Consider the following 24,984-nt stretch of genomic DNA (forward strand, 5'->3'; position numbering starts at 1 on the left):
CTGCAGGTTGGCTCTATTGCGCAAAATCAAGTACCTATACGTGATTTTGTTAAATAGCCTCTAGCGAGTGCGCTTCGCCGGAGGTGCGATCAGGCGCACTGATTAGCCACAGGGGGAGCCCACACATAGATAGAACGGCGGTCTGCCAAGATGTAAACAAGGCAGAGCGCCGTGCTGTCAGGCATGGACACTGTGATCTTGTGTTACTGTTAATTGGGAAAACGGATCACTGTGTCCATGCAATGAGCCCATCCCCTCCACAGTAAGAAAGCACAAACAGGGAACAGACTTAACCCTCCAATTGCCCCTGTTAACCTCTTCCCTGCCAGTGTCATCTATAATGTGTCAGTGCATATTTTTAGCACTGATCACTGTAATAATGTCACTGGTTCCCATAAAAGTGTCAGGTGTCCAATTTGTACGCCGAAATCCCACTAAAAATTGCTGATCGCCGCCATTACAAGTAAAAAAATTAAAAAGCCATGAATATATTCCCTATTTTGTAGACGCTGTAACTTTTGCGCAAACCTATATACGCTTATTGGGATTTTTTTTACCAAAAATATGTAGCAGAATACATATTAGCCTAAACTGATGAAGAAATTCGATTTTTACATTTTTTTTATTGAATATGTTTTATAGCAGAAAGTAAAAAATATTGATTTAAAAGGATAAGTTCACCTTTTGACAAAAAATAATAAATGCACATTTTTTTTGCAGGTAAATGTGCATTTATTATTTTTTGTTTTGGTAAAGCATTGCATTAGCGATCAGCAGATTACTGATGCCATGCAGGTCTCCTGCAGAGCTGTCAGTGCTTTTGTCTGCAAAAATGGGGTTAAAACACAGTGAGGTGGTGTCACATCGCTTCCTCACCGCTTGTCAGTAGCCTCTGAACACAGATTGGGCTTCTGTTTAAAGGGAGATTTAGATGCACATGTAAATCTACCCATAAAGCGATTGTAAAATTATAATTTTTTTTTTTAAAACAATATCATATTTACCTGCTTTGTGCAATGTTTTTTCACAGAGCAGATACCAATCTCCCCTTCTGGGGTCCCCCACTGGTGCTCTTGGCTGCTTGCTATGGGAGCACTTGTGCGGGCGCGCTGCTAAGCAAGGCTGTGTGTGTCTGTTGACACACACAGTGCAGCTTGGCCCCAATCCCTCCTCACAAGATGGCAGCAACGGGGGTCAGTGGCTCCTGCTACTGTCTCTCAGCCTGTGAGAGGAGAGACAGAAAGTAGCACAAACAATTTTACTTATCTCACTAAACAAAGATGCACTTAAATCTTGAAGCTCTAATTCAAGAATGAAGAAAACACAATATAAAACTTCAGTCAATAGTTTGCTGCAGAGAAGTCACTATTGTCATGCACAGATTTCGAGCAAGAGTGGTGCCTAATAGCATCAGTAAAAGTACATGTCCCGCAAACATTTGCCAATAGATGGAATACGATCACTGAAAATAACTGCATGACAAACATGAAAATAGCTCAGCAAGAACAAAGCATTAAAAGTCTTTTTGATTCTTACCGAAGATTATCATCAGCTCCTCCAACAATAACAAGACTGTTATCAGCTCTTAGCTTCTCTCGAAAATCTTCCATTGCTTCTGGATGACACTGAAGTGAATTCTGACCAATAACAAAAAGTACTGGGGTCTTCATATCAATGAGAGGGTCATCAACATCCTGAAGAAGCAAGCATTTTAACTTTATAGCCAGCTTCAATTTTGGCAAAAAATAAAAACAAAACGCTCTTTACCATCAGCCATAGTAATAAAATATAATAGTGTAAAAAATAATTCTGTGCTGCCCTTAGTAATAGCAGCTAACACAACAATTAGATATAGCAAAACAAATAAGAAAAAAAATAGTGTAGCTTTCTAAAAATCGTAATGAAATAAACTAAACGTGATGCAAGTCAGAATGGGTAATATACCCAAATACACTTAATAAAATATAAACATAAATAATAGTCCGTGCATGTAAGTGATTAAATGTCCGTGAAGGTCAAATATTCAAAAAAAATGTCAAATGTTCAAAAAGAGTTCAAAAAACTTCATATTAATATCCAAACAGTGATTGAGATGTGTGGCTAGAGTGAAGGGAACCACCACCGATAAACAGAAGGCTTACCAAAATGTTTGAACCCAAAAGAACATACGCTCAATGGGTTAAACAAGCTGTGTTGTGTGAACAACAGTGATGGATGGACGCTGTAATTTCGCTAAATCGCTAGACCGGGGACACCCAACTGTCCACAAGATCGAGGATGTCCTTACAAGGTAGTTGCATGGGAGACTGTGGTCAAACATCCATGGATGTGATGAGGGTGGTTATATAGGAGAACAGAAAGGGCCACATAGCATAATTCCGTTTAAAATAGCAAATATATTTAACGAAGCTAGAAAACTTACATTGGGTAGATAAAACAAGCGCTTTTTAAAATCAAATGGTGGCAGTGGAGTCCTTGCCGACGTGTTTCGCCTCCATAGATATCGTCTGGGGTTGTTCACACAACACAGCTTGTTTGACCCATTTAGCGTATGTTCTTTTGGGTTCAAACGTTTTGGTAAGCCTTCTGTTTATCGGCGGTGGTTCCCTTCACTCTAGCCACACATCTCAGTCACTGTTTGGATATTTATATGAAGTTTGTTTTATTTTTTTGAATATTTTGAACTTTTTTTGAACATTTGACATTTTTTTGCATATTTGACCTTCACGGACATTTAATCAATTACATGCACGGACTATCATTTAGGTTTATATTTTATTAGGTGTATTTGGGTATATTACCCATTCTGACTTGCATCAAGTTTAGTTTATTTCATTATGATTTTTACAGCGCTACACTATTTGTTTTCTTAACAGTAATACAATATAAAGAATCGTATAGCTTAAAAATGACTTATAAAAAAAAAAAAAAAACAAAAAAAAAAACCAAAACAGACTCTTATACCTTAGAGCATTATTTCTTAACTACTTCCTACCCGGCCACTGCACATAAACGGCCGGGTGGTCTCTTTCTGCGTGGACAAGTTACTGAACTTCCCTCAGGAGTGGGATCGCGCAGCCGCATGTCACCCGGACACAGCGCATGTTGGATCGGCAGGAGGGCTCTGCGATTGGCCCTCCTGATCACATGAGCCTCCACTGAGAACCTGAAAGCGGGCTCCCAGAGCTTCCCATGATACAACCTTCGGAGAAGCTGGGGTGGCAATAAAAAAAAAACAAAAAAAAACAGTGTGGCTGCTAGGTAACCTCTCCCCGAGGCATAGCATCGCCACTAGTCTTCAGAGACCTCTGACTCCTTCCCAGACATACAGGCCTCAGCCTCCCTGGCTGTCTTGGCCACAGTTCCCTGTGGTGTCTCCCTGCCAGAGGAAACACCAGAACTGAGGAGCTGGTAGGGAAGCATGCTTTTAATTCTGGGCTGGGCGGTGTTTCCTGAAAAGGGAGGAGCTGAGGTCTCTGATAGGTGGCTGTCCTGAAAGACACTATGGGAAAAATTAAATACCAAGTGGTGAATAAATAGCAACAAAAGAAAGCTCTATTTGTGTGAACAAAATGATAAAAATTTAATTTGGATACAGTGTAGCATGACCGCGCAATTGTCATTCAAAGAGTGCGAGCGCTGAAAGCTGAAAATTGGTCTGGGAAGGAAGGGGGAAAAAGTGCTCAGTATTGAGGTGGTTAAAGTCCAATCAGCAAACTGCATTGCGCAAAGCTTGTCGCCCAAAAGAAGCTCCTGCTCTTTTTTGAGCAACAAGCTTTGAGCGACGTGGAAAAATATATCGCGGCCTAAGTTACAAAATAGTTAATAGTAGATAAAAGGTACCATCATCCCGAAACGTCATGATTAAAGAAAGTGAGAGTGTGAAGACGCAGTCGCTGCTACTGACGACTCCTGTCTTGACCCCCCTAATAAGTAGGGAAAATGGGACTATTCCGGTACTCAAATATTGATGTATCGTAATTGGTGTAAGGATAAGTTAAAAAACCTTATAAAAATATATACATTTTAATCAAAACAACAGAATAAAATTACAGTTACAATTATAGACATCACTCCATATTATCATAAAAGGGAAATACCACACAAACAAAACAGGTGGATTCCGCAAAATTTGGATGAGAAGTGTATGTGGAGCTTTAAATCTCGACCGGTTTTGCGGTTAAACACCGCTTCCTCAGGGGAAGCAATCTAGAACATGATGTAACATAGTTTTAGCATATATAGGCAAACACAAAAATTACAAGAAATCATTGCAGCAACATTGTTTACCAAAAATAATCAAATACATCATACACGTATAATAAAAATAAGGACAAGCTCACCCAGTCAGGCGGTTTCCATAAGTATGCAGAACCCAATAAAAATCCCCCCGCGGCGGACACAGGGGATGACAGACAGCCTCTGATGGATAAGAGTATAATTAACCAAACTGTAAGCATCTCAGTGCCAGTGGGATCCTAAAGGGGTGTGCCATAGCCGTAAGATTGTAAAGAGCCTTCAGTGGTTGTATAGAGGATAAATCTAAACTCCAAGGAAATGGGGGGGGGGAGGGGTAGGGAAAGGAGGAGGAGGAAAGGGGGGGGGGGAGGGGTAAGGGGAGGAGGGAAGGGGGAGGGGGAGGGAGAGGGAGGGGGAAGGGGGGGAGGAAAAGGGAAAGGACAAGAGATAGACTAACCAGACCACCACCAAAGGAAGGAAGGGATACTAAGGGCTCAAAATGATAATTAAAAACAGGGCTACACACTGGTAACAGGCGCTAGCACTCACCAACTATGTATTGATTACTGTAAGACGCATGAGCTAGATAGGTTGCAGGAGTTCCACTTATAGAAATTGTAGGTAGAGGTGATCATATAAAGCCATCAAAAGTACTGCTTCAGACTCCCAAATTAGCAGGCTAATGGGCGCATCATATTAAAGCCAATCCAACTAGGAAAAAATTGTAAACGTCTAAATAAACTACTAATATACATATATGTATAATGATATATAAGGAAAGGCTAGTAATTGGAATGTAGGGCAAAGAGTGTTGCACACATAGATCCCATAGCTAACAAGCCTGCTAGGATATATGTAAGGAATGGAAAGTACAATGACAGGCAGTAAAGATGATAATAGTACAGCCCAGCTAAAGCTACAGGGCAATATCAGTTTAGTCTTACATTGAAACCAAACCAGTGTACTGGGTAAGCATAATAGTAACATGAAGGAAGCAAGATTTGGATGTATGGAGAAAGACAGTACACAGTGGACAAGAGTATAGCAGTCAAATAAGAGGAGTGGTAAACTGACCTGTTAGGGAAGGAAGCAAAACACAGCTCTGTGTCAGGAGGCTGTCAGGCTCAAATAGAGGCCGGAGTGGCCGCCATTTGAGCTCCCCAACCCGGAAGTCAGGGCACGCCAACGTGAGCGGCCTCTGACGTCACTGGGTCTCCCCCCCCTTCCTTCCCCCCCCTTTCCTCCTCCTCCTTTCCCTACCCCTCCCCCCCTCCTCCTCCTTTCCCTACCCCCCTCCACCCCCCCCTATTTCCTTGGACTTTAGATTTATCCTCTATACAACCACTGAAGGCTCTTTACAATCTTACGGCTATGGCACACCCCTTTAGGATCCCACTGGCACTAAGATGCTTACAGTTTGGTTAATTATACTCTTATCCATCAGAGGCTGTCTGTCATCCCCTGTGTCCGCTGCGGGGGGATTTTTATTGGGTTCTGCATACTTAAGGAAACCGCCTGACTGGGTGAGCTTGTCCTTATTTTTATTATACGTGTATGATGTATTTGATTATTTTTGGTAAAAAATGTTGCTGCAATGATTTCTTGTAATTTTTGTATTTGCCTGTATATGCTAAACTATGTTACATCATGTTCTAGATTGCTTCTCCTGAGGAAGCGGTGTTTAACCTCGGAACCGGTCGAGATTTAAAGCTCCACATATACTTCTCATCCAAATTTTGCGGAATTCACCTGTTTTGTTTGTGTGGTATTTCCCTTTTATGATGATATGGAGTGATATTGTCTATAATTGCAATTGTAATTGTAACTGTAATTTTATTCTGTTTTGATTAAAATTTATATATTTTTATAAGGTTTTTTAAACTTATCCTTACACCAATTACGATACATCAATATTTGAGTACCGGAATAGTCCCATTTTTTCTACTTATTAGGGGGGTCAAGACAGGAGTCGTCAGTAGCAGCAACTGCATCTTCACACTCTCACTTTCTTTGAGCGACGTGGCTTGAAGCAATTGCAGCGCAATTTATCATGTGACAATCGTGGCAGAATCGCATCCGCGTTTAGGAGCCACTGAAAATAAATGGCACTTAAACAAGCGTAGTGAGATTTGTCAGTTTTGAAGAGAGTTTTGGAATCGAAGCGATTCTGCCCACGATCACAAACGCGCAGGTGTGAATGGGGCCTTGATTAGAAAATGCATTAAGACACACATTGTCTTTACAATATAAAGAAGCATACTTTAAGTAGAACTGCAGGCTTACTATGACCTTAAATAGCTCCTTTGGGTCAAGTTGGCACAAACAAGCTATTTCCTTGACTAACAGATGTGCCCGCTGGGAGTGCTGTATGAAATGTACGTAGCATCAGCTACATAAAGTATACAGTGCTGTGTTCAAGCAGCGGTACATCATCCCACTCTGGAAACGAAAACATGTTAGGGTGAACGCTGTTCAGCCATTTATAGAAAGCCTTGTGCATGAACGTGAATCACCAGTGGTTCATCCAAAAAACTCACAACAACGACTAAACACTCCTCATAAGCGGGCTCTTTATCTGCTCCTTTTTCTTTCTCTTCAACACTAGCACAGACAATAACGTCCACTAAGGTAAGTGACTACTATGTCAATACCTACTAAAACTGACCCTACAGGTGGCCTCTATTTTTTTTTTACCACAACTAACTCCGGAGTCCCGAAATCTAGCGACCCCTGAAACTCTCACTATGTAACTCCTGATGGAGAAACACAATTTCAAATGCTAAATATGTCATCTTAAGCACTAACTGCAGAGGTAATTCAAGTCTTACAGTTAGGTTTAACCTTCTGTCCTGATGCAAATGCAGACAGATTCGATATTATTAAAAAGATCTATCTTTTTGCTTGACGATTAATGTTTAAAGTCTTATATCATAAGCCTCAGAACATTGACCATCTAGTCTCCTCTACTCACAATTAGAGAGGTTCAGGCGGTTCAAGAACTCATGGAATTGTGGGAGGAGAGTTTAGCGAGTCTATTGACTCACCCCTTGACTCTCCACTATTACGAGATCGAATTACATCGAATAAATGTTTCCCCCCTCCACAACTATTTAAACCTAAATCAAAGAACTTTCCCACATTGGGTAACAATCCTAATATTTGGGCTTTCGTGCAACAAATTACCAAAGAAGTGGAAGAGATGACTTGGTCGAGGTCTTGTCCCGACAATTTCTCTCCACCTCATAGAAAGGCACTACAATCATTACAAAAAAATGTGGATTTAATAATCAAACCAGCCGATAAGGGTGGAAACCTTGTGGTTATGGATTGTGCAAATTATGAACACGTGTCTACATATTCTTCAAAATCGGGAATGATATAGACCAATTTCCCGAACAGTCATTGATTGTTACTGCAATGAATGCAGAAGTATCATTACCAAAGCCTAGTCTAAAAACTTGATTGACAAGCAACCTTGGACCTTTCTAAATGTTCAGGAACCTAAGGTTCCTACTTTTTATGCTTTACCTAAATTTCACAAGTCCTTAACTCATCCCCCCGGTCGTCCCATCATTTCCGGATGTGGATGCTTAACTGAAACTGCAAGTAGCCTAATTGATACATATCTGAGTCCCCATGTGAGATTGTTGTTCTATGTACAGGATACCATCAACCTTATTAAAATCACAGAGGGCATTTTTGTCCCTGAATATGCCTGGCTTGTTGCCATTGACGTTGAGAGTTTGTACAATACAATCGGGCATGAGCTGGGATTACGGGTTGTAGCAGACCAATTGCGTGAATGGGGTCAACCTGCCTACACATACAAATGAGTTTATGTTGGATCTTCTGAGATTTATCCTCACAAGGAAAGTTGGCAACACCATTTTACATGCCTCTAGTTCCCATCCTCAATCTTTGGTCCACAGTATTCCCTACAGTCAGTACCTTAGATTAAGGCAAAACTAGTAGAGATGAGATGAGGACTTTCAAATTGAGGCAAATCGCCTTTATTCATGTCTATGCAAGAGAGGGTAAACCTAGAGATGTGAAGGCCCGGAAAAAAAACGGAAACATTCGGAAAAAAACACGTTTTTTTCCCTGAAGGCTTTTTTGTTTTTTTTTCAAAAAATTGAAAAAAGAAAAAAAAAAATTGTGGAATATTTTATTTTAACATGATGAATAAAATATTTTAGGACAGGATGTTCACCTTAAGTTTTTAGAAGTTTCTAATTGTGATGACGGACAAAAAAACGAGTAGCTGCAGAAGAGACGGATACTGACAATTTCAGCTCAAAAAATTATTCTGATTAAATGTCCATTGAAACTTAGTCCCACTCTCTTCTTAACACTTCTCCCATCTTCAATTCTTTTTATGAGAATGGGGTTTTTATTTTTATTTAATACCGTGGAGAGGAAATATGAAAAATTGTTACTTTTGGTGTTGAAAATTGTTTTGTGGAGGCAAAATCAGTAAGCAGTTCAGGAGATTTGTTACAAATATTACAAAAAAGTAAATTCTGTTTGTGATAATTGTTTGGCTACACTATATTTTTAATAAGCTAGTTAAGTAACAGAATGATTTTCAATCTTAAAAAGACAAAAAAGTGCTAAAAGTAGCATTTTTTTTCAATTTTTTTTTTCCCCAACTTCAAAATTTCTGGAAATTTTACATCTCTAGGTAAACCCATAGCATTTTAAAAAAAAGCTTTTAATAGAGCCAAAGCTCATGTATGTGATACTTTGATCTATAAGAAAAAATTAAACCAACTTCTCAGTCAGTGAGAATAATCAATTCTTACACAAAACAACATAAACAAGTGAGACAAGTCAAATAGTAATGAGATAGTACTGCCCAACAATCAAATTCATAGAATTAGACATAGTAACTTGTCAGACCCCTGGAATAGTATATTTAATGAAATGTACATGCAATTGTTTTTTTGTTAAAACTAAATGCCCCTTTCTGAAGCAAATCAAGGATCATGTCTAATACAAAACGTAAAATGGAAACCCCAATTAGTCGCCATGTTGGCTTATTTCATTATTTCAGTTTGCACAACATAAAATGTATGGCATTAGAACATATTCTCACTGATGTTAGAAAAGGAAGTAGTGACCAAAAACTTTTACAGTTAAGAATCTCGTTGGATTCATTTTTTCCTGGACTAAATGAAAAATTAAGTTATAAACCCTTTCTGCAAGAGGTATCTCTGTCTACAGGATATTTTCTTTCCCCCTGTTCTACTCTCCTTCCCCTATTCTTCCTTTCCTACTGCTTCCTCTTCTTGTCCTCTATTCCCCCTTCTGTCTTCCCCTACACCCCCCCCCCCTCTTTTCCTCTCCCTTTTTGGTCAACAAGTCTCTACATCTAGGTACACCCTTTATACCCCCTTTCTCTACTTCCCCTGAATTTTGGCCTTTGAATCCACAAGGTGAATTTGCTTATAAAAATTAAAAAACTTTAGATAGCATATCATTCTGTGTCGAAACCGCTGTTGTTATATAGTGAGTTCTGTGTATATATGGATTCCAATGTCACTATATGAATTATTGTCTATTTTTGATTTTTTTGGGGGATTATTTTGTAAATATATGTGCGCTTTCTCCTTTTTTTCTTAGCCTCCTCCCCTTATTGTTTTTTTCCTTCTTTCCTCCACAAAGTTGTCACTAAATCACATATTGCTCAAACATGCCATGGGAATATGTGAAATTACACCCCAAAATACATTCTGTTGCTTCTCCCGAGTACGGGGTTGCCACATGTGTGAGACTTTTTGGGAGCCTAGCCGCATACGGGACCTCAAAAACCAAGCACCGCCTTCAGGGTTTCTAATGCCGCGTACACACGATCGGACTTTACGGCATACTTTGCCCGGCGGACTTTACGACGGACTTGCCTACACAAGATCAACCAAAGTCCGACGGATTCGTATGTGATGACGTACAACCGGACTAAAACAAGGAAGTTGATAGCCAGTAGCCAATAGCTGCCCTAGCGTCGTTTTTTGTCCGTCGTACTAGCATACAGACGAGCGGACTTTTCGACCGGACTCGAGTCCGTCGGATAGATTTGAAAACATGTTTCAAATCTAAGTCCGTCAAACTTTTGAGAAAAAACAAAGTCCGCTGGAGCCCACACATGATCGAATTGTCCGACAAAATCCGGTATGCCGGACCAAGTATGCCGTAAAGTCCGATCGTGTGTACGCGGCATAATGGTGTAAATTTTTGATTTCACTCCTCACTGCCTATCACAGTTTTGGAGGCCATGGAATGCCCAGATGGCACAACCCCCCCCCCCAATTGACCCCATTTTGGAAAGTAGACACTACATTTTTTTTTTTCTTTCATTTTCAAAAACAAATGAGAGCTGCAAAATACTCACCATGCCTCTCAAATAGCTTGGGGTGTCTACTTTCCAAAATGGGGTCATTTGGGGGGCTTTTGTGCCATCTTTATGGCCTTCGAAACTGTGATCGGTAGTGCGGAGTGAAATACAAAAATTTACGCCCTTAGAAATCCTGAAGGCGGTGATTGGTTTTCGGTGCCCCGTGCGCAGCTAGGCTCCCAAAAGTCCCACACATGTGGTATCCCCATACTCAGGAGAAGCAGCAAAATGTATTTTGGGGTTCAATTCCACATATGCCCATGGCATGTTTGAGCAATATATCATTTAGTGACAACTTTGTGTAAAAAAAAAAAAAAAAAAGTTTGTCATTTTCCCGCAACTTGTGGCAAAATATAAAATATTCCATGGACTCAACATGCCTCTCAGCAAATATCTTAGGATGTCTACTTTCCAAAATGGGGTCATTGGGGGGGGGGGGGTGGTTGGGTTTGTACTGTCCTGGCATTTTATGGCCTTCAAAACTGATCGGTAGTGAGGAGTGAAATCAAAAATTTACGCCCTTAGAAATCCTGAAGGCGGTGCTTGGTTTTCGGGGCCCCGTACGCGGCTAGGCTCCCAAAAAGTCCCACACATGTGGTATCCCCATACTCAGGAGAAGCAGCTAAATGTATTTTGGGGTGCAATTCCACATATGCCCATGGCCTGTGTGAGCAATATATCATTTAGTGACAACTTTTTGTAATTTTTTTTTTTTTGTCATTATTCAATCACTTGGGACAAAAAAATTTATATTCAATGGGCTCAACATGCCTCTTAGCAATTTCCTTGGGGTGTCTACTTTCCAAAATGGGGTCATTTGGGGGGGGGTTTGTACTGCCCTGCCATTTTAGCACCTCAAGAAATGAGATGGGCAGTCATAAACTAAAAGCTCTGTAAATTCCAGAAAATGTACCCTAGTTTGTAGACACTATAACAGAGACAAAGACATGTGGCTGAATACATTTTAGACTAAATGTATGACTAAAATTGAGTTTATTGGATTTTTTTTTATAACAAAAAATAGAAAATACCGTTTTTTTTTTTTTCAAAATTATTGGTCTTTTTCCGTTTAAAGCGCAAAAAATAAAAGGTGGTGATCAAATACCATCAAAAGAAAGCTCTATTTGTGGGAACAAAAGGACGCAAATTTCGTTTGGGTACAGCATTGCATGACCGCGCAATTAGCAGTTAAAGCGGAGCGGCACCGAAAAAAAATTTTTTTAAAAGTCAGCAGCTACAAATACTGCAGCTGCTGACTTTTAAAACATGGACACTTACCTGTCCAGGGCGCCCGCGATGTCGGCACCCGAGGCCGAAGCGTCTCTCCGTCCTCGGGTGCTGCGGCCTCCATCTTCGGTAAGGGAATCAGGAAGTGAAGCCGTGCGGCTTCACTTCCCGGTTCCCTACTGCGCATGCGCGAGTCGCGCAGCGCAATACGAATGGTCCCTGCTGCCTCTGGGACCCGTGTGTTTCCCAGCAGGCAGCGGGGGGGGGGGGGGACAGGATGTGGCGTAAATACCCGCAGATTCTGCGGCTATCTACGCCGGAAGTGGGTACAGATACTTGTAATATACAGGTATCTGTACCCCCCTCCCCCCTGAAAGGTGCCAACTGTGTCACCGGAGGGGGGGAGGAATCTAATGAGTGGAAGTTCCACTTTTGGGTGGAACTCCACTTTAAAGTGACACAGTGCCAAATTGTAAAAAGTGCTCTGGTCAGGAAGGGGGTAAACCCTTCTGGGGCTGAAGTGGTTAAACCAGCTAAACAAAAATTACATATACAGAGGATATAAAAAGTCTACACACACCTATTAAAATGTCAGGTTTCTGTGATGTAAAAAAAAAATGAGACAAAGAAATAATTTCAGAACTTTTTCCACCTTTAATGTGACCTATAAACTGTACAACTCAGTTGAACAACAAACTGAAATCGTTTAGATGGAGGGAAGTAAAATTAAAATAATATGGTTGCATAGGTGTGCACACCCTTAAAACGAATACTTTGTTGAAGCACCTATTGATTTCATTACAGCACTCAAGTCTTTTCGGGTAGGATTCTATCAGCATGACACATCTTGACTTGGCAATATTTGCCCACTCTTATTTGCAAAAACACTCCAAATCCGTCATATTGCGAGGACATCTCCCGTGCACAACCCTCTTTAGATCACCCCACAGATTTTCAATCGGATTCAGGTCTGGGCTCTGGCTGGGCCATTCCAAAACTTTATATCTTCTTCAGGTGAAGCCATTCCTTTGTGGATTTGGATGTATGCTTTGGGTCGTGATCATGCTGAAAGATGAAGTTCCTCTTCATGTTCAGCTTTCTAGCACAAGCGTGAAGGTTTTGTGTCAATATTGACTGGTATCTGGAACTGTTCATAATTCCCTCTACCTTGACAAAGGCCCCTGTGCCAGCTGAAGAAAAAACAGCCCCAAAGCATGATGCTGCCACCACCATGCTTCAGGGTGGGTATGGTGTTCTTTTGGTGATGTGCAGTGTTGTTTTTGCACCAAACATATCTTTTGGAATTATGGCCAAAAAGTTCAACCTTGTTTTCATCTGAGACCACAAAACATTTTCCCACATGCTTTTAGGAGACTTCAGTGCGTTTTTGCAAAATTTAGCAGGGCTTAGATGTTTTTCTTCCTAAGAAAAGACTTCAGTCTTGCCACTCTACCCCATATCCCAGATATATGAAGAATACAGGAGATTGTTGTCACATGTACCACACAGCCAGTACTTGCCAGGTATTCTGCAGCTCCTTTAATGTTGCTGTAGGCCTCTTGACAGCCTTCCTGACCAGTTTTCTTCTTGTCTTTTCATCAATTTTGGAGGAACGTCCAGTTCTGGGTAATGTCACTGTTGTGCCATATTTTCTCCACTCGATGACGGTCTTCGCTGTGTTCCATGGTATATCTAATGCCTTGGAAATTCGTTTGTACCCTTCATCTGACTGCTACCTTTTAACAATGAGATTCCTCTGATGCTTTGGAAGCTCTCTGCGGACCATGTTTTGTGCTGTAGGATGCGACTAAGAAAATGTCAGGAAAGACCTACTAGAACAGGGTTAATCAGAGGCACTTAAATGATGGCAGGTGTGTACCGACTCCTCTTTAACATGAGTTTGATTGTGATTGCTTAATTCTGAACACAGCTACATCCCCAGTTATTAGGTGGGTGTGCACACTTACGCAACCACATTATTTCGTTTTTTATTTTTACCCCCCCAAAAGAGTTCAGTTTGTTTTTCAATTGAGTTATAGTTTTATAGGTCACATTAAAAAGGTCGAACATTTCTGAATTTATCTTTGCGTCACTTTTTAAATCACAGAAACCTGACATTTTAACAGGGGTGTGTAGACTTTTTATATCCACTTTTTATATCTGCTAAAGGATTTCCAATTCCTGTCCATCCGGTTCTGTGATTTGCACAGCTCTGTCACACAGCACAGTCCTGACTTTTCTCTGCTACAGTCCATTAACAAATACAGGTCTTGCCCCTCCCCATTACTGTGACTGAATAGTAAAAGTAGAAGCATTAGACTGAAAGGCTCTCCACTGTCACCCTACTCTATCCTTCCATTAGCATGCTCCTTGCACTGCAGCACAACTAATTGGCTTCTTCCCCAGTCTGAGCTCTGTTTAAGGACTACAAGAGGATAATACCAGGTGAAATTAAAACTAGTAACAGGAAAAATGTGCATTTAATTGTTTTTCCTACAAGAACCTGCAAAGCATTGCATCCACAATCAGTGGATCACAAATGCAATGTCAGGCTCCTGCAGACTCATCCTCCAAACCTCCTTGCCTGTTCCTTTGCACAGCCTTTCAGTCAGAAGGTTGGAGGAAGAGTCAATAGACTATGAGTGTGCTGGTCTCCTATTCCATTGAGAATTACAAGTCTGTCTGCTGTGGTGGCAGACAGGACTTGAATGATTCGGCTTTGTGGGCAAAGAGCCGATTTTAAAAGTAAAAGTGGCTGAGGGATGGAGGATGCGTGGAAATACTTAGCAATGTGTTATACCCCAAATATGGGTGTAACATGTTGCTAAAGGCGAAGCTGGCCTTTAAGGTACTTGTTTGCATTAAAACAAAAAACAGGATTTTTGGAGGCAGCTTACCTGTAAAATCCTTTTCTTTGAAGTACAGCAGGGGACACAGAGCCATAGTAGTTACTATGTGGGTTATAGGCCATCTTTAGGTGATGGACACTGGCACGCCCTAAGACAAGAAGTGCACTCCCTATATAACCCCTCCCACTACTGGGAGTACCTCAGTTTTGTAGCCAAGCAATACACGTGTATTCCAAGAAGGGAGGGACCTCTGTGTCCCCTGATGTACTTCAAAGAAAAGGATTTTACAGGTAAGCTGCCCCAAAAATCCTGTTTTATTTTCATACATCGGGGACACAGAGCCATAGTAGTTACTATGTGGGATGTCCCATAGCAATGGCAACTGAAGGGAGGGAGACACAACAAAAAAAAGTAGGGCATTAAGAGGCTAGAGGACTTATACTGCAGCCTACAGCACACTACACCCAAAGGCAATATCCTCATGACCTTTAAACATCGATTTGATAGAATCTAGTAAATGTATGGACTGAGTTGCGGCCTTGCAGATCTGAGCCATAGAGGCCTGGTGATGCACCGCCCAAGAGGCACTAACAGCCCTGGTGGAGTGCGCTTTAACATGAAAAGGGAGGAATTTTCTTCTTTAGACCATAAGCTTGAACAATCACTTGACAAATCCATTTGGAAATAGTAGATTTTGATGCTGCTTGTCCTCTTTTAGGACCTTCTGGCAGTACAAACAAAACATCTGTTTTGCGAACCTGAACGGTCTCCTTTAAATAGGCCTTGACCGCTCTTACTACATCAAGGGAACGTAGTGCCTTCTCTTCCCTAGACTGAGGCTCTGGGAAGAAAGAAGGCAGAATAATATCCTGTTTCAAATGAAAACCTGTCACCACCTTGGGTAGGAATTCAGGATGAGGCTGCAATACCACCTTATCCTTATGCATGATCAAATATGGCTCTTAACAAGACAGAGCCGCCAATTCCGATACAATTCTGGCAGAGAATATGGCAACCAAAAAGACTATTTTTCTTGTCCAAAGAACCAAGGGAATTGCCCGTATAGGCTCAAAAGGCTGATTCTGTAAAGCCAACAAGACTAACTTCAAATCCCAAGGATTTAGAGGTGCCCCGACAGGGGGATTAATTCGTGTTACCCCCTGAATAAAGCTACGCACCAGAGAGTGAGAAGCAAGAGGCCGTTGAAAAAATACTGATAAGGCCGAGACCTGGCTGTTGATAGTACTCAAGGTCAGCTTCATTTCCAATCCCATTTGCAGGAATTTAAGGATCCTACCTATGACATACTTCCTGGAGTGCCAACCCCTGGATCCACACCAGGAAATATATGCCTTCCAGACTCTATAGTAAATGACTCTGGAGGCTGGCTTCCTAGCATTAACCAAAGTAGACACTACTGAAGGGGGATTAACCCACGGTCCTTTAGAATGTGGGTTTCAATAGCCAAACCGTTAAATTTAGCGTCTGTAAGGTAGGATGGAATACCAGACCTTGAGCGAGAAACTCTGGCGACAATGGCAGGGTCCAAGGGACTCCTACCGCCATCTTTATGATCTCGGCAAACCAAGATCTTCTGGGCCACCAGAATCACCTCCTTCTGTTCCTGCTTGATCCTGCGGAGAAGGCGCAGAAGTAGCATTTCCGGAGGAAATGCATAGATCAGTGAAAATTGATCCCATGGGAAGACCAAGGCGTCTGTTCCGCACGCCAGCGGATCCCTCGTCCTTGACGCAAAGTTGTCGACTTTGTTGTTGAATCTGGACGCGAACAGATCCACGTCCGGAATACCCCATCTTTGACATATTGACAGAAAGATGTCGGGGGGGAAGGGACCATTCTCCCGAAAACAATTCAAGTAGTCCGACTGCCAATTTTCTATCCCTGGAATGAAAATCGCTGATAGGCAAGGAATGTTGCTTTCTACCCAAGCTAGAACATGATTCACCTCTTTTTGGGCTGCACGACTTCTCGTGCCCCTCTGGTGATTGATGTAGGCCACAGCCGTGGCATTGTCAGATTGAATAGTCACAGGACAATTCCGTAGCCTGAGCGTCCAGGATTCTAGGGCCAGACGTACTGCCCGAATCTCTAGAATGTTGATGGGCAAGGTCCTTTCTGACTTGGACCATTTCCTCTGGACAGAAGCTTCTTCCAGGACTGCTCCCCAGCCTAGAAGGCTGCATCCGTTGTTACTACTTTCCAGGATACTGGTAAAAGGATTTGCCCTTTTGGAGGTTGCTGGATATCAACCACCAATTGAGGCTCTGACGCACCTCGGGGGATAAGTGCATTGGAAAGTCCAAAGCCTGAACCATCTTGTTCCAGGCCGACAGAATGGTATTTTGTAGCAGCCTTGAATGAAACTGCGCATAAGGGACGGCCTCGAAGGAGGCCACCATCTTCCCTAACAAATTCATGCACAGCCGAATGGAAGGATTTCTCTTTGCTTTGACAAGTTGAATCAGTTCTTTTATGGAGCTGATTCTTGCCTGGGGTAGGAATACCTTCTTTTGTACGGTATTTATGACCAGCCCCAAGTACTGTAATCTCCTTGATGGTTTTAAGGAGGACTGTTCTAGGTTGAGTATCCAACCTAGGAATTCCAGGTAGCTTATAGCTGAGATTAAACTTTGGTTTAGACCAGAGACTGATTGATCTACTAAAAGCAGATTGTCTAAATAGGCTACGACAGTTATGTCCTGAGCCCTTAACCTGGCTAAGGGAGGTGCCAGGATCTTTGTGAACACACGCGGTGGCTAGACCGAATGGCAGAGCCACAAACTAAAAATTACGATTTTCTACCTCGAAGCGTAGAAATTTTTGATGAGCGGGAAATATCGGCATGTGGAGATATGCATCCTTGATATCGATCGATGCCAAAAACTCCCCTCCTTGCAAAATGGAAACAACCGATCGGATTGACTCCATGCGAAAGGACCGGATATTTAAGTGCCGGTTCAGATCTTTGAGATTTAGAATGGGTCTTACCTCCCAGTTTGGTTTTGGAACCGTGAAAAGGTTTGAATAAAACCCTGAACCCTGTTCCTCTAAGGGAACCTCTGATATCACCTCCTGGGATAAGAGATGATCCAGAGCTAGAAAGAGAGACTTCCTTTTCTCTGGAAACATTTGATTTTAGAAAACGAGGAGATGGAATTCTCGGAACTCTAGTTTGTAACCTAGAGAAACTGAGGAAGCCACCCATCTGTCTTGACATTGTTCCTGCCAGATCTTTGAAAATTGCAGAAGCCTTCCCCCCATCCGAGCGAGCGGGGGCGCCCCTTCATAAGGAGGCTTTAGCATTTTGTTTTGCGGGCTTTCTGTCCCAAGTCCTCTTTTGGCCCTGGGACTGCCGCTGAGGTGCTCCTCTTGAGCTTTACGGTGGAGGCCATCGAGACTGCCTAGAGTCAAATGCTCCTGGCACTGGAGAGGAAGCACGCTTAAAGGAGAAATGTTTAAACTTCTTCTTTACCGGTAAAAGAGAACTTTTCCCATTAGAGATCCTTATTTATCTAGACTGTCTCCAAATAACCGTTCACCATGAAATGGGAAACTGGCCAAGAGCTTCTTACACGGTGCTTCGGCTGACCAATTCTTCAGCCACAGGACTCTGCGTGTATGCACTAGTCCTAGCATAAGAATCTTAAGTATCTCTACAAACTGATCCTTTATGGACTGAGATACACCAATTGCTGCAAGAACCGGCTGTGCTATTGAACTTGCCAGAGACATGTTGCTCTTAAGAAGAAATTCCAACTTTTTATCTGTTGGATCCTTTAACATCTGCGCATTGTCTATCGGACAAGTGAGATTTTTATTCACCAAGGCGATTGCAGCATCAATTGCTGGAACCCTCCCCCCATTTATACTTGTAGAATTCCTCCTCCATAGGATAAAGTGTAGAAAACTTTTTTTAGAGGAAAAAACTGCTTATCCGGGTGTTTCCACTCTGAATACATCAGCTTTTTTAGCCATGAATAGATAGGAAAAGCATCCCCAGATGGGGGAGGCTTTAGTGAACCCAAACCAGAGGTGGGCTCATCAATAGACTGCACTACAGGCAGCAAAAAGTTTGAGCGAACCAATTTAGTAAGGGAGTGTACCAGCAAACTGTCTTGTGAGACTACGCCCTCCATATTAGGATCCTCGGAAGAGGATATATTAGTATCTTCCAGATCTTTTAGAAGACCTTCCTGCTGCTTTGGACAGAGGAGAAAGAGGAAGTGAACGACTCCTGACAGAGTGCTGTTTCCAGCATGTGGCGGTGAGTGCTTAATACAGCCCCCAGTGGTGACACATAGGCATGACAACATTATTTACTTAAAGGAGACATTCATAAGAAAATATTTCTTAGAAAACTCCACTTACCTTCCCATCCGCAGGGTTTTCTGTGGTAAACCAACAGACCCAATCTTCACCCTTCACGGTGGGCTCCGTAAACCTTCAGGAGCAGGGGAACCTAGAGGTAACCCACAATCCTGGACCTGCAACAGCACCCTGCCAGTAAAACCATATGGCCTTACTACCAAAAAGTACTGGATCCCAGGGTATGGCTCTCTAAAAAGAGAAGCATTCGCAGGCAAAACCTCGTTTCTTCGGACACGAGGCCCAGGTACCATTCAATTTGGCCCAAAAAAGGACACTTTGAATGGATCCGGTCAGCATGGTTAGCCCCAGCAAGGATTGCTCCAGTGGCTCAGCACAGCACATCTTCACTCGTGACCACACCTTAGACACTGATGAAAAAACTGAGGTACTCCCAGTGGTGGGAGGGGTTATATAGGGAGTTCACTTCTTGTCTTAGGGCGTGCCAGTGTCCATCACCTAAAGGAGGCCTATAACCTACATAGTAACTACTATGGCTGTGTGTCCCCTGATATATGAAAAGAAATTAAGAGTATATTAATGAATATAGAACTGCATTAATTTTTCTTCCTGGAAACTTTGCCTCGAGTTTCCCTTGATTTAACAAGTTCTGTTTTTTAATAGTAAGCACTTACCCCTCTAGGTCCATCCATAGTCATCAAAGGGAATCCCAGGCACACCACAGCTGTCACATACTCCATCAAAGACACCTAAGCAAATGAGACATAAATGTTACAGTTTGTCTACTTATCTAAATAACAAACAATTCGACCAATCATCATTAATACATTTGGCACAACATCCTTCTGGCAAACCAGTATTCAGAGGGAACCAAAAAGAACAGCACAGAATAAAAAAAAACAGGAAGCCAACAGAAAAAAAGGCAACATGCTCATTGGAGAGCTTCTAACTCAGCAAAGGGTGTGAGTTCAAACTCCGCAGAGACCACTGCTTCCTCAAAGAAAGCAAGGGTCACAAGGATCATTCTCTGCAGCATCAGGGAATATGCTTTTCTAATTAAGCTGTGGCTGTCTCCGAAGAAAAGAAATACAATTTTACACACCTTTTGTTTTGGTGTACCTAAAATATATATTAAGCTAATGTAAACTGAAATCCAGCAAACTAGTACACATTACTGTTCAAGGCAATTCTTAAAATTCCATTGTCATTATGTATCAGAGTTTCAGACTTCAAATCTTTGATCGCAACATTTTTTTTAGGCTTAGATAAGAGTGGGAAAGGGTGGAAAGATAAAATTTCTCAGCCACTGGGAAGGAATAAAAAAAAAAAAAAAGGGGGGTTCTTAAATGTGGCATGACTGGAGAGATCTCCTGTTTTGGTGAACATTATCAATGGGACAAAGAAGTGAGGGGAAAAACATACTAGTATGAACAGACAGTAATAAAAAAAAGCAGATGTTTTAACTCTTCCTTGTTCTTGCCAACAGAATTTACTTTTAGCCAACTGCTTTATTAATGCTAATGAAAGAGTATCATAAATGTAATTTTATTCTTCCCATCCATTGTTCCTCTTTAAAATGGACGTAAATCCAAAAGCCAGTGCCAGTTTGCTTGGCACATGCCTCGCTGTAAAAAGTTTTCTTAACCACTTTATGTGCAGTGGCCGGGTGGGAGCTCCCTCCTTCTGACTGGACGTTCCCGAACGTCCTTCAGAAGGAGCGGGATCGCGCAGCCGCGCAATCCCGATGCGCGCGTGTCACCCGGACACACCACATCTCGGAGCGGCAGGAGGGCAATGTGATTTACCCTCCTGATCCGCACGATGGCTGTGTGTAATCACAGCCATCGTATAGTAAACATGGGGGAGGGGTGGCATTTGACAGGAGATCGCGCCGCCACGTGCCCGCGCAGCGGCGCGACCCCGATCTGCCTGTGCCCCCCAGAGACAGTGGAGCAGTACAACACAGAGGGCCCTGTGATTGGCCCTCCTGATCACATGACGACTGTGTCCAATCCCAGTCATCATGTAATGTAAATAGAGAGCGTTGTAACTGCTCTCATCTCTTCCTCTCCTCACACAGAGCCTGTCAGTGAGGAGAGGAAGAGAGATCTGTGCTGCAGCCGGGAGATCAGTGAGTTTTATAGCCGTTTACCCACTGATCACCCAGCTAGTGTCCCCAAAACACAGCGTCCCCAAAACAGTGAAAACACCTGTCAGTGAACATCTGCCCGTCAACTGGCACATCTGTCCACCAACAGCGGGCACATCAGCCCGTCATCTGGCACATCTGCCATCAGCCCGTCAACAGCTGGCACATCAGCCGCCCGCCAACAGCTGGCTCATCTGCCACCCGCCATCATCTGGCACATCTGCCCCCCAACATCTGGCACATCTGCCACCCAACATCTGGCACATCTGCCACCCAACATCTGGCACATCCGCCATCTGCCCACGATCAGGCACATCTGCCCGCCAACATCAGGCACATCTAGCCACCCGCCATCTGGCACATCTGCCGCCCGCCATCTGGCACATCTGCCGCCCGCCATCTGGCACATCTGCCGCCCGCCATCTGGCACATCTGCCGCCCGCCATCTGGCACATCTGCCCCCCGCCATCTGGCACATCTGCCCCCCGCCATCTGGCACATCTGCCCCCCCCCCCATCTGGCACATCTGCCCGCCAACATGACGAAAAGTTCTTACAGCGCAGAGGAGACTCTCCAAATACTCCAGAGTATGTCGGACGAGAGTAGCGGGGAATTCTCTCCGTCAGACTCGGATAGCATCTATGAGCCAGTGGAAAGCAGTGGCTCCGAGTTGGAAACAGAGGAAGGTAGAATCCTAACAAGGAGAATCAGGAGAAATGAGCAGGAGGAGACATTCACCAGCAGCGCAGCACTCCAGGGCATCCACCAGCAGCCCAGCACTCCAGGATGATATGCAGGCATCCACCAGTAGCGCAGCACTCCAGGGCATCCACCAGCAGCGCAGCACTCCGGGATAGGCAGGCATCCACTAGCAGTTCTGCAACCTTCCTAGAAGATAGGCCAGATGCTAGCAATGGATCCCATCAACGAGGCAGTGCCCATACTAGCCTCCCAGATGTTCTACTGTATCCAACATGGCTGCCCGATACGTCAGTAGAACCTGTAATACCCCTTTTTACAGCCCAGCCAGGCCCTCAGATGCAGATGGAAAATGTAACCCCACTTTATTATTTTCATTTATTTTTTACCAATGATCTCCTAACCTACATTGTGGAGCAATGTAATCTATACGCCAGCCAACATATAGCCAACAATCCAAGTTCCTCATATGCCCATCCTTTTGTTTGGAAACCCCTCACCGTGGAAGAATTAAAAATTTTCCTTGGCCTAACCCTCAACATGGGGCTGACAAAAAAAAAAAAATGAACTCCATTCCTACTGGTCTACCCAACCTATCCACCACATGCCGGTCTATTCGTCATTGATGGACAGAACCCGTTATGAGATGATCATGAGATTTTTACACTTCAATAACAATGCCCAATGCCTCCCTCGAAATCATCCCAGTTACGATAAATTATTCAAAATTCGGCCCCTAATCAATTTTTTTTGCGCCAGATTCAAGGAGATGTTTACCCCTGATAGAAATATATGTGTGGATGAATCCCTAGTACACTTCACCGGAAGACCCGGAATAAAACAATACCTCCCCAGTAAAAGAGCCAGACGTGGGGTAAAATTTTATAAGGCGTGTGACAGGGCCACGGGTTACACATATGACTTTATCATTTATGAGGGAAAAGACAGACAGCTAAACCCCCCTGGATGCCCTACCTACATGGGAACAAGTGGCAAAATTGTCTGGCAGCTGATCCAACCATTACTTGGGAAAGGTTACCACCTATATGTAGACAATTTCTACACTAGTCTCCCACTTTTCCGCCATTTGTACCTAAAGAACACTGTGGCCTGTGGGACAGCACGGACCAACCGCAAAGGCTTCCCACAAAGATTGGTCACCAAGAAATTGAAGCAGGATGAAATGGCCAGTATGCGGACTGAAGAAGTACTAGCGGTGAAGTGGAGAGATAAAAAAAGAGAGGTCTACATCCTTTCAACAATACATAATGACACCTTGGTGGAACTTCAGAGGAGAGGAGGCCCCATACAGAAGCCAAAATGTGTGCATTGGTACAACCTATACATGGGGGGGGGGGGGGGGGGGGTGGATATGAACGACCAGATGATGCAGCCCTACTTGGCCACCAGGAGATCACTATTTTGGTACAAGAAAGTCGCCATTTATTTGCTGCAAGTTGCCCTATTTAATTCATATATAATTTTTTCTAAGTGCACCCAAAGTTCCCTAACCTATCTAAAACTCCAAGAAGACGTTGTCACAGCCCTTCTCCATCCCCAAGACCAAGCCCCTCAACTAATTTGCTCCGATTCATTAGCCAGACTCCATGAAAGGCACTTTCCCGAAATCCTCCCTCCTACCCAAACAGGTTGCAAACCCCAAAATAAATGTTGTGCGTGTGCAAGTAGAGGAATTCGCTGTGACACCCGATACTACTGTCCCCAATGTCCCTCCCAGCCAGGCCTCTGTATTGGAACGTGCCATCAGAGCTATCATACTTCACTACACTATTAGTACAGTGAAGATGATTTTTTTCCACTATCTGCCATTTCTGTGAATGACCCGGACTCTTAACAACTTTGCCTCTGCCAAACATCTTTCTGCCTTCAACGTGAATTGACCCGGACTGTTAAATGACCATGCTTTTTGCCTGCCTCCTGAACTGATCATTTGCCCTGCCACTATACAGCACAGGGGTCTCACATATGTAAGGGGCTCCAGAAAAGGTTTTCCGAGTGGAGAAAACATTTTTCTCCAGGTTTTTAGTTTTCTCGGATTAGGGTCTGGAGACTCGGATGCTTCGTAGAGATTTGGGTGGGAAGAAGCCTCTACCCCGGTCCTCATGTCTTACCTGACCAAAGCCCAATGTACAAAGTGCTGCCTGCTGCCACCTGTACTGGTCATGCCTCTGCCTGCCACCTGAACTGGCCATGCCTTTTGCCTGCCACATGACCTTGCCATGCCTTTGCCTGCCACCTGGACTGGCCATGCCTATGCCTGCCACCTGGACTGCCTGCTAAACCTTGGACTGTACTGAACTATGTTCATACTTTTCCATATCTGTCTGCTGCCTGGACAATTCCTGGACATTTCCTTTGGCTGTCTGGACAAATGCTTTGGCTGCTCTGAAGGGTATTCCTGCCTGCTAAAACCACAGGTGAGCTTTTTTTTTTACCTGTTGCTCAGCAGAATGTATTTTGGGGTGTAATTCTTGGTGTTTACATGCTATGTGTTAGAAGCCTGGAGGTGCTACTTGCATGTTGGGCCTCTGTATGTGGCCAGGTAGTGGAAAAGTCTCACACATGGAGTATCGCCATACTCAGGACGAGTAGCAGAATATATTTTGGGGTGTCGTTTTGGCTATGTACATGCTATGTGTAAGAAAGATCTTCTAAATTGACAACTTTGTGAGAAAAAAATAGGTTTTCATTTTCTTTCCACATTTTCAAAAAACTTGTGGAAAGAAATGACATGTTCAAAAGACTCAGTATGCCTCATAGAATATACATTGGGTTTTTTTCTTTCCAAAATGGGGTCATTTTGTGGGTAATTCCATTGTCCTGGTGCTCCAGGGCCTTCAAAAATGTGATAGGTACTCAGGAAATGAAATGTGTAACTTATGCCTTTAGAACGCCTGATGGTGCTATATGGATGTTGGGCCTTTGTATGTGGCCAGGCTGTGGAAAAGTCTCACACATGGGGTATCGCCATACTCAGAACGAATAGCAGAATGTATTTTTTCAGTACTGAAAACTACTCTGTCATGCAACACTACAACCAAATGAATTTTATATCTTTTTAT

The 24,984-nt window shown here is 43.0% G+C and overlaps 1 protein-coding gene across 2 annotated transcripts in view; it reads right to left on the minus strand.

The window, feature by feature from the left end:
- Positions 1–24,984, minus strand: part of KANSL3 (KAT8 regulatory NSL complex subunit 3) — a 168,677-nt gene that overhangs the window by 118,148 nt on the left and 25,545 nt on the right. For both annotated transcript variants that reach the window (XM_073622066.1, XM_073622067.1), the window contains exons 10-11: positions 19,728–19,802; positions 1,537–1,694 (exon numbers count right to left, since the gene is read on the minus strand). In XM_073622066.1, the coding sequence (XP_073478167.1) occupies positions 1,537–1,694; positions 19,728–19,802 (233 nt within the window). The remainder of the gene's footprint in view (positions 1–1,536; positions 1,695–19,727; positions 19,803–24,984) is intronic.

The sequence above is a fragment of the Aquarana catesbeiana genome, linkage group LG03, assembly GCF_042186555.1.
Source record: "Aquarana catesbeiana isolate 2022-GZ linkage group LG03, ASM4218655v1, whole genome shotgun sequence".
NCBI classification, from domain to species: domain Eukaryota; kingdom Metazoa; phylum Chordata; class Amphibia; order Anura; family Ranidae; genus Aquarana; species Aquarana catesbeiana.